The sequence below is a fragment of the Hermetia illucens genome, chromosome 2, assembly GCF_905115235.1.
Source record: "Hermetia illucens chromosome 2, iHerIll2.2.curated.20191125, whole genome shotgun sequence".
Lineage (NCBI taxonomy): Eukaryota > Metazoa > Arthropoda > Insecta > Diptera > Stratiomyidae > Hermetia > Hermetia illucens.
The window spans coordinates 36259736-36275533 of NC_051850.1; the positions used below are offsets into that span (position 1 = coordinate 36259736).

General features: G+C 44.7%; 1 protein-coding gene across 1 annotated transcript in view; it reads right to left on the bottom strand.

Moving 5' to 3' along the window:
* Positions 1–15798, bottom strand: part of LOC119648839 (endothelial cell-specific molecule 1) — a 104861-nt gene that overhangs the window by 45598 nt on the left and 43465 nt on the right. The window contains exons 2-3 of the mRNA XM_038050715.1: positions 14220–14653; positions 149–279 (exon numbers count right to left, since the gene is read on the bottom strand). Coding sequence (XP_037906643.1) covers positions 149–279; positions 14220–14497 — 409 coding nt within the window. The 5' untranslated portion in view covers positions 14498–14653. The remainder of the gene's footprint in view (positions 1–148; positions 280–14219; positions 14654–15798) is intronic.

Sequence of the window (15798 nt, forward strand, 5' to 3'; positions counted from 1 at the left end):
ACATAAATTTTAGGACTTTTTTATAAAAAGATGCAGAATCCTTTATGGTGAATACCAGGTTCCCATTCCCATTCACAAATCCAAGGATCAATCTCTGGTGTGTTATGTTTAGAAGATATGTTAATTCTTAATTGGCGAAGATACTTACCCATACAAACTCCTAATCCATCAACAAGTGGAAGCTGTGCCACACATTGCAACGGTGGTTCACACGTTCCGGAAAATCCACCTGGTCCTCCGCATGCTTCTCCCAACGTCCGGGCACACATACGACAACACCTAGAATGAGGGTATGCAAAACATTAGAATTCCACCCATTCATACTAGGAGTATATACAGGAAGTAGACTTATATTCCATTAAGGATGTTCTAGAAGCACTAATTATCATAATTACTATTTAATGTCACCTGGTAAATTGAAATTTGCATAAATTTTCTTAGCGTTAAGTGACTCCCTAAACCAGTCTATTTGTAATAGTCGGGAATGGTCTCCCTTTAATTATAAAACTTGACATTAACCCCCGGTTTTGACGTTACCAAATGATTAGCGGAAAACATAACTTAGGTTAGATTAAATAGTAGAAAGGACCCGCTCCTTCAATCTCCAAGCACTGAGAGTTTACCTGTATTTCATGCACAGTCACTCCCTAGTAGCTTTTCAGAAATTTGCAGTCACTTCCCATGAATTTCCTGCTTTAGGTGAAACAGTACACCTTATCCGTTGAAAAGCCAAAGGGATCTTTCCTGCGGTGACACATATTAACGTTGCTGGCTTAGTTTTTTTTCAAATCTCTTCGTTCCTCGGTCAAATCCTTAATACGTAAGTCCAGAAGCGAATATTTATCCAGCGTGGAAGACTCACTAAAGCGCGGAAACCTGAAACCTTTCTGGTCCCACATTCGCAACTCCCACTGCCCTGCCCAGTTATCTCCTCTGTCCATTAAATTCTCTGGCTTCTCAGCTAACTTTTGATTTACTCTGCCGCTACTTTTCGTCAGTCTATGTTCCCCCTCCTTCCTCCGAATCCCTTCCGATAGTGGATGTAGCCTGCCCCGCATCGCCTACCATTCCCCTTCTTACCCCTATCCTTGTCGAATACCTCATTGGCAAACTTGATGCCAATTTCGGACCTGGATACGATGGTCTTCCAAACCTCTTTTTGCTCAAAGCTGGTAAGTCCATCTCCCTTCCCCTATCTCTTATTTTCAACAAAAGTCTCAAAGAGAATCATTTTCCCGGCTTGTGGAAAGAGGCTCTCATCATCCCCATTCATAAAAGTGGCGATCGTTCGCTTGCCGAGAATTACCGTCCCATCTCCCTCGTCTCCTCCTGTTCCAAAATCCTGGAAAGATATGTCAGCGACTGATTGTCCGCCCACTTTGGCCAACACATAGAAACACGGCTTCGTTAGACGTAGGTCCACTGCCTCCAACCTGCTTGACTTTACCAACTTTGTCGCCAAATGTCTAAATTCACGGCGAGAAGTGCATACCATTTACACTGGCTTCGCTAAAGCCTTCGACACTGTAAATCGCAAGAAAGTTCTATCCAAACTCTCGTCCCTAAACGTTCCCATACCACTTGTTTTATGGCTTGCCTCTTACCTTTCCAACCGACCCTGCCGCGTCTCTTTTCACGGCTGTACTTCCCGCTCCTTCTCTTCCTCTTCTGGCGTCTCACAGGGATCTATTCTGGGTCGTTTGTTATTTTTATTTTTTATTAACGACCTTCCTCCCCTCCTTACTTGTCCCTGTTTTCTCTATGTCGACGACCTTAAGCTGTTTTCCTATATCTATATCGTCACCTATGGACTGTGTTTCCCTTCAATCTAACCTGGACACTCTGGTTCGTTGGTGCTCGACTAATGGTTTAGCGCTGAACGTCTCCTACTCACTTAACGGACATTCCTTATCCTGCTTAAATTCCACTCAAGACCTCGGAGTCACTTTCGACAATAAGCTCCGCTTTGACGCCCATTGCCTCGATGTCATCAATCGAGCAGGAAAATTGTCAGGCTTTATACTTCGCTCCTCCTCTGATTTTCACTCCATCCAACTCTCCTTAGCTCTCATCAATTCCCTCGTGAGGAATACCCTCGAGCATTGCTCCGTAATCTGCTCACCCTCCCGTAACTGTGATTGTCTTTCCCTTGAAAATGTGCAACGTAAATTCACCCGTTCCCTCGTGTGGACTACCCCTCCCGCCTCCTCTTTCTGAACATTCTCTTCCTACAACGGCGTAGATCCTATCTGGATCTATGCACATTCTTTAAACTTTCCTCGGGTCTGATGGACTGCTCCGCCGCTGACGAGCTCAACTGCTCTCCTGTATCTTATAACACACGTAGCGCAGACATTTTCAATGTGCCCTTCGCAGAGCTCGAAGTCTACTTTCATTCCCCGATTCCTAGGCTTTGCCGAAATTATAATACAGAACAGCTTGGTCCTTTTAACGTCCCTACTTTCAGTAGTTTTAAACGTAGGATAAGTTTTTTGCTTTCTCCTCCTCCGAAGGACAGTAATTAATTGGAATTTACCCTGTTTGTTGTCCGTTAAATTAAATTAAATAAATAAATTAAGGACCGGTGCCAGCCTCGTCTAGGTTCACGATCCATAATAATGGCTTTGTGGCCTCAACAGTTTAACTTCTAGCCGTTGACTTCAACTTTTGGGAAGAAGAGACAATAACAGGGGGGCCTGAGTCTATTATAGGCATTTGTCCATTTGGATGTATAAAAGTTCTGACCAAGGTGATGCAAGCACCGTTCGAAAAAAGTGTTATTCTCAATCGTAGCCTTAATCTGTGTCAGCCCTCGCCACTCGTTGATTAGCCTTCTTTCAAGCCAAATGAACGACTCAGAGGACGATACGTCTATAAGAAAACCCCCCTCAACATGTAGATGGCTCAAAAGTTAGAGCGCTTGGTTGCCTGGCAGAAGGTAATATAATACTTCAAATTTCACTGGTGGCAGAAGCATTTATGTCGTGACTGGATGTCAGATACCAGTCCACTCACTTGTAAATAAGTACCTAAGTCAAATCAGGGTATTAAACACATATCGTTACTGTCTTGAATAAAGTGTTCTAACACGCTACAAGGCCCTGATCCAATTGATTTTATATTATTATCAAGCTAATTCTCGTAAAGCCCTCGAGTGCCATTCAGCAGAGCTTGAAGGAATATTTCAAGGAGTTCTCTCGGAAGCAGAGGTAAACCCGTAGGCAAGTGCCTATAGAAATGTGATGAGATGACTGACCCTCTTGTTAAAAGTCATCCAGAAGCTATTCCCTCTGTAAGAGAGGGCACTAACAATTTTTGAAGATTTCTTAATGTGACCAAAATTCGTGCAGTAACCACAAAGGAGCGGCTGGATTTCTACAGCAGAATAGGCGACAATAAATTTTAGATCTGTATGGCATACCGAACATTAAGTTCTCCGTGAAATCCAGACCGTACATGTACGCTGAGCTGTTTGAAACGTGATGGAATATTGCTTCCAGCCTGGAAGCGACCGAAGCTTCAGCTGCTGCCTAAGACAGGTAACAAGTGAGCCATCGTTCTATAGATCATCATCATCACCATCCTCAAAGGCCCAATAACCGGTATCTGGTTTAGGCGTGCCTTATTAAGGAACTCCAGACACTCCGGCTTTCCGCCGAGGTCCAGCAATTTGATATCCCTAAAAGCTGTGTGGCGTCTTGATCTACGCGATCGCTCCATCTCAGGCAGGATCTGCTTCGTCTTCTTTTTCTACCATATACTTTCCGGACTGGATCATCCTCCTATAGATACTAAGGGTAAAATATTAGAGTGGGTAATCTATAATAGACTTCTCTCAGTTGTTGGGTGGTGGGGGTTACGTCTCTATGGTTTAACGTGGGTACATGCCTCGGGGCCTTAATCCCACGAACTTCTTAAAAAAAACCCGTTGAGACAAGCAACAACGGTACCAGTCTATACTGAGTGTATGACTCAGCATTCATACTGGTGGATGCAAACCCTACCTAACTCTCTACCGATCTAAGGAGTACGGCACAACACCACGTTGAGGGCCGGAGGTCTCTGTTCACTTGAAGACAACCCCAATTCCTATGAAACCCCCACTAGGAGGCCAATCGCAGTAACCGAGCTTAATGTACATGCAACAGGAATTCTCCCGGTTCCCATGATACCAGTATACTCCTGCTAAGGTTTCGTGGCCTATTGCCACTTCAGATAAGTCCCCCTTGAAGATCTTTAGACCATTCGCCTCATGCATCACGACCGGCAAACCAATGTGACACAGCGTCTCCCGGTGCCCTCACTATGGAGGTTCTCCTCGGCCACTTGGTTTTGCCTCGAACGACAGAGTTGCCGCCCCGTCTTCCTCACCGCCACATGTGAGCAAGCGGGTGGGGGAAGGGTTTCTTTTATATCGGCAGCATGGGTTCCGTAAATTTAGATCAACTATTGATGCCACTAAATTGATTACAGAACGTGAGAAATGCGTTCAATTCGGGCAGTTGAAGCTTAATACGAAAATAATCCATTCCCCCTTCCCCACGGCTACTGTCGACAGTTATTGAACAGTTAGAAGCGTTTGGTATGATACCGATGGTGGATCCCAGGAGTACATTGCTTCCGTAGGTGTTTAATAGGTGTTTTTACTGGATCATCCACTGTGGGACGTCATGTATGATGATGAATTTAATCTTCCGATTCCGGAGGAGGCAACGATGGTGGGTTACGCCGATGAAATAGCATTGGTTGTAGTCGCAAAGCATCTAAAGGACTGCTAAGGCCTGGTTAGAGAGCGCTGGGAAACAGAAGCGGGTCTCATCAACAAGCATCGGAAGTCGACCATCAAATACTTGGGATATTTGGGAGGCAAAAAGTTAATTGTTAAACAACACATACAGTATGCTTAAGATAAGGCATCTACGGTAATTATGGGCCTGGCATGAATTATAGCTAACGTTGGAGGGCGTGGTATACCGGGAAACTTGATAAGGAGTTAGTGTTTCAGGAGGACAGCGAACACAGAAGAAAAGGAACCAAACTAAAGTGAGGTAACTTGGCCTCGTGGTGTAATGCCTTATGCTGGTTCAACGGGGCAGTTGGGGGTATCAGATTTGGTTTTAGTTACTCTGGTGTATCCACGGCAGTATTTTTAAAAGATTTCCATTTCCTGAACAAGATCATTTACAAAATCTGTTACGTAGATCGAGCACGTTCCAAGCATGGGCTCGAATAAGGAATCTTGGGAAACGTCTTCCATTATAATGCACTCTTTCTGCCCGATGCCTGTCTTACACCAGAGAAGTATATTTGAGAGGTCAGTTAACTGAGCTAGGTACCATCAACCATGCTCGATTAAAGTGTGCTTAGGAATCCGGGCCTAGTTTTAATAACCAACCTGAACACTTTGTTCTGAATACCGTCCAATCCCGGAGTCTATTTATCGTTATATTTCCAGTATATCTGCAGAGCCCCGCCAATTACTTCTTAGTATTTTCACCGATTGAGTGGACATCCTGGTAGACTGTTGAGTGATGTCATCTGTCCAACTGCTACAGGAGAAGGATTGTATTTATTTTCAACAAGGAGCTTCGCATCTCCTTAAGGCTTTGCTGCTTCTTAAGGTTACTCATGGAATCCCATTACTTTTACTGCAGTGCACTCTCCATGGTCCGATTCACTGTTACCACTGTCAAGAAAGATGACTTGCTGGCTCGATTGTCATCTTTTGCTGCAATTGTGAGCCCTCTTTCACTTGTCGTAGGATACCGACGTAGGACATATCTTGTTTTTTAGAAGCAATTATTTCTGGGGGAGTCTTTTGTCCCTTTGAGTTTCTGCTGTCTACTTGCAACTATTGTTTGGGTTTGCTAGTTTCCAAATTCTACCTATTTACGAAGGGGTACAGTTTACCTTGTAGAATTATTTACTACAGTAGCCAAGTTGCCTACGACTAGGTTTATTTTTCGAAAGATCCCCATTGTCAGCTTTTGTCTTCGAGCCGGCTTTTCGTTTTTCCTAACGATTTTGTCTTTGCGTACAATTCACACATCTTGTGCATATGCATATTCGTAACGTAACTGTTAAGCATTCCGTTTGCCCGCATGAGGGTGCGCGGCACAGAAACTCCAAACTAGACAGGTTCCTTGTTGAAGAAAACCTTTCAAAGGTACCATCGTCTGAGGTCTAAGTAGTGGCTTCTGTCATCAGGAATTATTGCAGATACTTCCATTCAGCTTGAGAACTGTGCCCTTCAGAGCAGAGAATTTTACTTAAATTTTGCTATTGTGGAACCAGACAAGCTTGTCTATCGACCTATTCATTATCAATGATATTTGAGTGACCACCGAATGACCACTGATCTATTCCTTACCTGCGAAGTTATGGGACTTTGTCCATTGTTCCATAGGCAACCGGGCTTTTTTATCTGTACTAGTAATTTCCTAATGTTAGCAAAATTAAGTAAATGGATCTTGTTTCATTTCCAGTGAACGGTCGAATTTTCATCCACGATGATGAAAAACTGAAGAGGTGGAAAGAAGACTTCTTCAGGGCCCTTAACCGTGTTACATCCGGTGAGGTTCCTCCTATAGTGCATAAAATGGCTAGTCACACTAGTTACTCCAAGCAGGAGAGAAATCACTTCGGCCATCGATGCACTCAAACGGAGTAAAGCCGCTGGCCTTGACAGTCTCCCCGCTGAGTTATTTATCGTTGCACCTGGAATTACTGCAGATCTGCTGTTTCTACTCGTATGGAAATCTTGGGAATTCCAGACTTTTTCCACAGAGTGGAAGAAAGGGATGATCGTTCATATTCCAAAAAAGGGGAACTGTTTTGAGTGTGGCAATTGGGGGAAGGGGGAGCGTACTCGCTACCACCGCAAAGGTAATAGCTAAAATAATCCTGGAACGCATCAAAAAGCTTCTCAAAAGCTTGATCGGCAGAGACCACGCTGGGTTCCGCTCCGGAGCCTCCTACCTTGACCACATCAACACCTTACGGATCATTTTGGAACCGTGCGCGAAATTTAGATCTTTACTGCACCTGCTCTTCATCGATTTCGGGAAAGCTTTCGGCAGTGGGAACAGGGGGTCTATTTGGAGTGCTCTACGTATGAGGGACATTCAGCGAAACTAATAGCTATTATCAGCGCCGCAAATGATGGTGCAAATTGTCACATGTTGCATCAAGTTAAATTCTCAGAGGATTTTGAGGTCCAAAACGGATTCCGGAAGGGTAGTGTGGCGCGGCAGGATTCACAGCATTCGAAATTTATTTCGAATGTTGCGAATGCGAACAAATAGATGGCGCGGAACTTTCCACTTTGTAGAGCTCGCCACAAGGATGTCAATTCCTGGGCCAGAGAGTGCATCGCATGCCAGAAGTGTAAAGTCTCCAGGCATGTAAGGAAAGAAGTGGTCTCATTCCCCCGCACTACCAAGCGGTTCCACACAATACACCTCGACATAGTAGGGCCTTTGCGAGACTCGCACGGTTATAGGCATTGTCTCACAATCATCGACAGGTTTACGCGGTGGCCTGAGGCAATACCTCTGAAAGACATTACGGCGCAATCATGTGCCGAAGCCCTCTGTCGAGAGTGGATACCTCGCTCTGGCGTCCTTGCAGTGGTCATCACTGACCAGGGAATGCAATTTGAGTCCACCCTTTTCTCCGAGTTAGGCAAACTCCTAGGTTTTAAACGCCAGCGGACTACTGCATACCACCGGCAATCCAATGGGATGTTAGAACGTTGGCACCGGACGCTGAAAGCCGCCATTATGGTACGCGACGATCCGTCCTGGTCCCAAGTCGTGCCTCTCGTCCTACTCGGCCTACGTACAACCCGCCGAGAGGAATTTGCTGCCAGCCCCGCGGAGCTGGTATACGGGGAGAACCCAAGACTCCTAAGCGATCCGGTCTTCGACAAGAGATCGGGTCTCACAGAGTCGGGGTTGGTGCGTCTGCTGAGGGACAATCTTCAACGCATAAAAGCCACACCACCCACCCGACACTTGTCCACACCTGCCTGTTCGCCCAAGGAACTGGACACATGCACGCACGTTCTGGTCACGACGGATGACGTCCGGAAGCGGCTGCAGCCTCCATATGAGGGCCCGTACCGCGTTCTCGAGCGGGGAGAACATTTCTTTCAGCTCGAAATCGGTGGACACAAAAAGACGGTCTCTCTGTCCAGGCTGAAACCCGTGTGCGCCCCGAAGCAGCGTCGTGTCCGCTTTGTGGATTGACGGTGAACGAAGTTCCGGGATCAGTCGCCGAAACCCCTAGGTTTCATCTGGGGACGGAGTGATGCGGCGCGGCAGGATTCGCAGCATTCGAAATTTATTTTTTTTTTTTACATTTTAATGAATGAGTTTAAATTAATTAAAAACTGCACCGCGTGATAACCGACTATCCAAACGTTAGAGGCAGAAGAGAATGATCTCCCTTCATGTGTTTCTTTCTGGCCCTAACTCATGGCACACTTTCCTCGTTAGGCCTCCACTCCCGTGGCGAGCTCTGCAAAGTGGAAAGTTCCGTGCCATCTATTTGTTCGCATTCGCAACATTCGAAATAAATTTCGAATGCTGCGAATCCTGCCGCGCCACAGTAGCATCTAATAATCGATATTATTTCTTCTTGTTATCGGTAACGTTCTTCATGCTGCCCTGCCCGGAGGACGTGTAGGAATTCAACAGACGATGGATTCCTCTTTGTACAAGTACATGTACAACCAATCGTTGACGTATCTCTTGAGAATTTTGGAACAAGAGAAGTGAATGAAATGGGGTGATAGTTGGCAACTAAGTTAGGGTTCCGAAGGTATGGACAGTAAAAGGAAATGTTTTACTTCCAAGTAATTAGGAAGAGAGGCCCGGGGCAATGTTGGTGTCAAGTTTGCCAATGAGGAATTAAACCAACGGAAAAGTAGGAACGGCGATCTACCCAAAACACCGTGTTTTTTGGGAAGAGGCTTCGAAAATGCAGGGGTGACAAAATGTACCCGGAAGGGAAATAAGAACAACATAGGCTAAAGATTTTTTAGGAACTTGACTGATTTTCGTGTTGTATTGGATGGCTGGAATTGTACTGATAATAGATTTTCATAATCGAGGATGTACTTCGGCAGCTTGAAAAGGAAGAAATTGACGATGACTCTTCAAGGAAGAGGGTAGTAGAGAAACCACCCCCAGTGGACTATTGGGATCCAGCTCGTTCTTTGCAACAAAAAGCAGAACATAATTGTGGAAGTTCGGAGCTTAATACTTTATCATTAAGCTAGGTTTCCTCATTCTGCGATGTTACTCTGGCAATGCAGACAATTTAAAGTTCCTAGCCTGATTCTCAAGCTTTAGTAGAATAGTTAAATAGTGAAGACAGAATCAGTTACATAGGTCGGTGAAGCAGCCACCGTTTGCACGACAAGATGAAGAAATCGTGCACCCAACAAGAAAGACTGACGATTAAGCCTATTTCGTAGGGCTGTATTGCAAAATGCGTGAGATGATGTACCGAAAGTAGTTGCTTCCAGCATTCTTCTACGAATCACCCTATTCAATGGTTCTTTGTCATCACCCCCGACTTCCAACCTTGAACTTTCATAAATATGACCCAATTTTACAAACCATGTTGACAGGAACCATTTCTCCTTCCATAACAGAGGGTTTTCGGACAGAGAATGACTTCTGCTAGCTTACATTCGGAGCCGTTTCAGTATTTGGGTGTCTGAAAATTCGCCGTTCTAAATCCAAGGAAATCAATTTCTAAGTATGAAATCCATGTCTAGAATTGAATTATCAGCAATATGCGCATTGCCTGACAGAAAGTAGTTAGTTACCACGAGTTAGAAAACAAAGGTAAGTCATCCAGTGGCTTGAGATCAAATGAATATCTCTTCCCGAGACGGTCAGCTCTACTATTAGTCTTGTACCTGGTCAAAGCTTAAAACATAATTCTTTAAACCGCTTGTTGTACTAAAATTACATGTTCAACATCGAGTGATGATTAACTGTCAGCTGTTGAAGTTGCGTCTTATCATTCAGCAATATTGCAATTCTCATGGCGATGGAATGGCAGGGAAAGTCCAATAGCACTCTACCGCTAACCGTGCCGAAACTTCCAGCGTTAAATGACTGCAAAATTATAGCATTGTTAATTATTAATGGGTACTTCCTCTCTCACTCAACATTGACCAATGAGCAGATTTTTTGTCACTGAGTAAATATTCAGGGAGGTTGTCAGCGTATCATCATCATCAACGGCGCAACAACCGGTATCCGGTCTAGGCTTGCCTTAATAAGCAACTCCAGACATCCCGGTTTTGCGCCGAGGTCCACCAATTCGATATCCCTAAAAGCTGTCTGGCGTCCTGGCCTACGCCATCGCTCCATCTTAGGCAGGGTCTGCAAAGTCTTCTTTTTCTACCATAGATATTGCCCTTATAGACTTTCCGGGTGGGATCATCCTCATCCATACGGATTAAGTGACCCGCTCACCGTAACCTATTGAGCCGGATTTTATCCACAACCGGACGGTCATGGTATCGTTCATAGATTTCGTCATTATGTAGGCTACGGAATCGTCCATCCTCATGTAGGGGGCCAAAAATTCTTCGGAGGATTCTTCTCTCGAACGCGGCCAAGAGTTCGCTATTTTTTTGCTAAGAATCTAACTTTTCGAGGAATAAATACGGACTGGCAAGATGATAGTCTTGTACAGTAGGAGCTTTGGCCCTATGGTGAGACGTTTCGAGCGGAACAGTTCTTGTAAGCTGAAATAGGGTCTGTTGGCTGGCAACAACCGTGCGCGGATTTCGTCATCGTAGTTGTTATCGGTTGTGGTTTTCGACCCTAGATAGGAGAAATTGTCAACGGTCTCAAAGTTGTATTCTCCTATCCTTATTCTTCTTCGTGTTTGTGTTTGACCAGTGCGGTTTGATGTTGTTGGTTGATTCGTCTTCGGTGCTGACGTTACCACCATATATTTTGTCTTGCCTTCATTGATGTGCAGCCCAAGATTTCGCGCCGATTGCCGCCTGCTCGATCTGGATGAAGGCAGTTTGTACGTCTCGGGTGGTTCTTCCCATGATGTCGATATCGTCAGCATAGGCCAGTAGTTGGGTGGATTTGAAGAGGATCGTACCTCTTGCATTTACCTCGGCATCACGGATCACTTTCTCGAGGGCCAGGTTAAAGAGGACGCGTGATAGGGCATCCCCTTGTCGTAGACTGTTGTTGATGTCGAATGGTCTTGAGAGTGATCCTGCTGCTTTTATCTGGCCTCGCACATTGGTCAGGGTCAGCCTAGTCAGTCTTATTAATTTCGTTGGGATACCGAATTCTCTCATGACCGTGTACAGTTTTACCCTGGCTATGCTACCATAGGCGGCTTTAAAGTCGATGAACTGATGGTGTTACTGTTGTCCATATTCCAACAGTTTTTCCATCGCTTGACGCTCAGAGAAAATCTGATCTGTTGCTGATTTGCCTGGAGTGAAGCCTCTTTGGTATGGGCCAATGATGTTCTGGGCGTATGGCGCTATTCGGCCTAGCAAGATAGTGGAGAATATCTTATAGATGATACTCAGCAACGTGATACCTCTTTAATTGCTGCACTGTGTGATATCTCCCTTTTTATGTATGAGACAGGTAATGCCTCGTTGCCAATCGTCAGGCATTGATTCGCTGTCCCATATCTTGAGCACAAGTTGATGAACCACTTGGTGTAACTGGTCGCCTCCATATTTAACCAATTCGGTTGTAATTCCATCGGCTCCTTGCGACTTATGATTTTTTAGCCGATGAATTGCACGGACTGTTTCTCCTAAACTTGGTGGTGGCAATATTTGTCCATTGTCTTCAATTGGCGGGACCTCCAACTCACCGATGTTCTGGTTGTTTAGTAGCTCATCAAAGTACTTAACCCATCCCTCCAATATGCCCATTCTGTCGGAAATCAGATTTCCCTCTTTGTCTCGGCAGGATGAGCATCGAGGTTGTATAAGGCTTCATTCTGCTGACTTGTTGGTAAAACTTGCGCGCCTGGTGCGGTTGCTCCCTGTACTTTTCTAGTTCGCAGCCTTGCTGGTTCTCCCAGGCTTCCCTTTTCCGTCTGTGAAGTCGCTGCTCCGCTCGACGGAGTTCGTGATAAGTCTCTGCGCGTGCCCGCGTTCTTTGAGAATCCAACATTACTCGGTATGCGGCATTCTTCCGTTCCGTTGCTAGCTTACATTCATCGTCAAACCAGCCGTTCCGACTCCTTTTGCGGCTGGGGCCAAGTATGTTTGTGGCCATATCCATGAAAATGTTCTTCAGGTGATTGTGAAGATCATTTGTTGATGCTTCATCTCCCGGTCCTCTGTTGACTGCGGTTATTGCGGCATCCATTTTCCTCTTATAGGTGTCGCGGAGGGTTGTGTTGTGGATGGCTTCATTGTTCACTCTCGCCTGATTTTCAGAGGTTATTCTGGGTGGTATTGTTATTCGAGCTCGGGCACCATGCCAACGAGATAGTGATCCGAGTCTATATTGCCCCCCCCCCCCCTATATGTTCTGACATTCATCAAGGCTGAGAGTTGGCGGCGTTCGATCAACACGTGGTCAATTTGGTTGAAAGTGGTCCCGTCTGGAGAGGCCCATGTATGATTGTGGACCGCTTTCCGCACAAACCAGGTACTTCCAACAACCATTTCGTGTGACCCTGCTAATTGAATAATCCGCAGTCCGTTATCATTTGTTTTTTCGTGTAAGCTATGGGAGCCAACGTATCGCCTTAATACGGGCTCCGCCCCTACTTGACTGTTGAAAGCTCCAAGTATGATTTTGATATCATACTTGGGACAGGCTTCGAGCGTCCGTTCGACTTCCTTGTATAAGGTATGCTTTTCCGACTCTGCAGTCTCCTCTGTAGGGACGTGAACGTTAATGAGGCTTATATTTCTAAACTTGCCTCGGAAGCGCAGAGTGCATAGCCGTTCGCTTATGTTTCCAAAGCCGATAACAGCAGGTTTCATTTTTTGGCTGACTAAGAAACCTACTCCGAGCACATGGTTTACTGGATGACCGCTATAATATATGTTGTAGCGGCTCTTCTCCAGGAAACCGGTCCCTGTCTATCGCATCTTTTGTAACCCTGTTATATCAGCCCTATATTGGGACAGGGTATCGGCAAGCTGCTCATCAGCTTTATCTCTGTACAGGGAGCGCACGTTCCATGAGAAAATGCGCAAATCGTTAATCCGTTGTCGTTGCCGAGTTCGTCGTTGTAAAGTCCATCCTGTCCGAGGCTCCTTTCGTGGCTCCGTAACTTCGGTTTTCCCTGTAGGGCCCTACCCAACCCCGAACCTGGATGACCAGTTGGTACAGTTTGTCCCGTTTTAGCCGCGGGAGGCTTGCCGTCATCCTTCTCCGTCTGCAGCTTTTCGTTACGAAAGAGCTCCCAGCGGTCACCACGTGGAGGTGGAGATACGGTTTGGTAGTAGAGCTGTTGATGTTGGTTCAGCAGGTATTTCCCTGGTTTTATGCCCCATCGTGGGTGCCAATCCACGTTTAGCCCTGGGACCTATATTACCCTTTGACCACCCTTTACTTTACGACCGCTATTCGTTACGGATAACAGTCAGCTTGTAAAGTTTCTTAATACCTTCTAATTCTATTTCGGTAAAAAGTGGGAGAAGTTGGATGTAAGTCAACCGATGTTTTCTTACTGATCATGTTAACTTATCTTCAGAAGTATCTTTGTTACTTTTCTAAGTACAGAAACAAAACTTTAAATTTATGAGATTAAAGAAAAAGAATATTCTGATTCTTACAATAAATTGATTGCTCTTTTTGTAGAGTTTGCCAATCAGAAACCAACCCAAGTATCCCTCAACCGGTTGATCGATTCAACTGGAAATAATTTTACCAATAAATAAGAGGATAAATTACTGCAATTTCCGTATCAATTTCATCTTCAGCGACATTATCAACTTACAGCCAGATCACCACGAAGCCTGAAGGCGTAATCAATCCAATAATTATGGGCCACGCATCTTCTCAGATACTGGTATGTTATCATCATCTCACAGACCACCATTATCTGATCAAGTATCCAAGGTTAATTGAATATTGCAGTAAAAATCGTGGCTTACGGTGCGTCCGCGAATGATACTCCAACGTACAATTAAATGAAAATACAGAGGTCTGCCTTCACTACCACCTCGGACTGTTCATACTTACTTGCATGGATCCCATACGGTGAATCCTTTCCCGGGGCAATCTTGTGATCTTATAACGTCACATTCCTGCGGATTACAGTAGCATCTTAAAGCGTTGACCGTACTATGATTACTAACACTGACCGCGATCATTATTGTTAACAGATACCACCAACCGTACGGAACTAGGCCCTTGTGATGGCAATTTAGATAATTTGAAGTTCGAAATCGAAATCTTGTGGTTATTATATCTAATAGGAGTTTGGTTAGAAAAACTGAAGACATTTTATGTCTTTTCATTCTAGTCGGTTTTTAGAATTAACTTAGTGTGGAACGACATTATTAGAGTGGGAATTACATTTTGTTTTGGAATTTCACTTGGTTCACTTCACTGCATTGGAGGATGTTGGCACAATGCTGGCCAGGTGTTGTTTGGTCTCCATTTTTCTGGAAAATCTGGAAGAAAAGAAACATATTGGAGGTTACTTACGTACTCAATATTCCAGATACTTCTCATTTTTGAAGAAAAATGTGTAATTTCAATTTTTGCAATAAAAAGAGAAATAAGAATAATGAAAATGAAACTTATTTTAAATATCCAACTATTGAGGTCACGTAGTCACACGACTTCGGCTAGTAAGATAATATCTGGAGAAGATTTCCATAAATGCCGATATATTGAACGAAGTAAACGACGCTAGTAAACTAGACCGATACGAAAGCCTCCACATTTTGAAAATTCCCCTGGAAAAAAGGCTAAACGCAGGCATGGGCAACAACTTTTCTACCTTGTTCATAGTGCTCATTAGAATCTAGGCAACACTGTAACCTGCAGATAATAAAACGGCATTTACTAGTCAGAAGAAGTATAATATATCTTGCCACATATTTAACTCTCAGCATTAGAATTTATATGTATGTTTCTTGTTCATTCCTTCCAGGGGCATAGGGCATCTACACCGTCACTATTTTCGCGTTGTTTTTATTTCCTGTTTAATTTTTAACAAAGCTGTCTTACTTATATTTTCATTTCACATGTAAGTGATAAACCTGCAGCTATGGGGCAGGGAACTTGTGTGTATCACACTCGCCCTGAGAATGCTTGACCTTCCGGCCATTCTTCCCCTCCGAAATGACAGGGTTTTTCTCGCAAGCCAGATGGAAGATTTCTCGAAGGGTGTGCCATTACGAGGCCCTCACCGGGAGTGCAACTCAAGCAGGTTGACTTATTGTAACATCACAGCCCCTTCGAGTCCAACTTCACCGTAGAGCGCATACGAAGCATGCCTGGACCAGTGCTTAACCCCAAGGCATGCGTACGCTTAAGGTTCCCCCTAAGTCAATGCAATCGTCTGTTTAGGATTTGGAACACACTCCAAGCTCCAACAGCTTATGCCGTCCCCCGGTAAATCAGCGAACCAGTAAACGGGAAAATTGTTCTCCAATAAATTGGAGGTCGTTGTGGCATGCTTAGATACTGCGCATGTGTTGGTGGAACACACTTCGTCGAAACTCACCTGACTCCCGCAACCCCTCATAAACCTTTATTAATCACGCTATTGGTTCAGCATCTTTGCGTCAATTCTTGATTGTGTTCACAG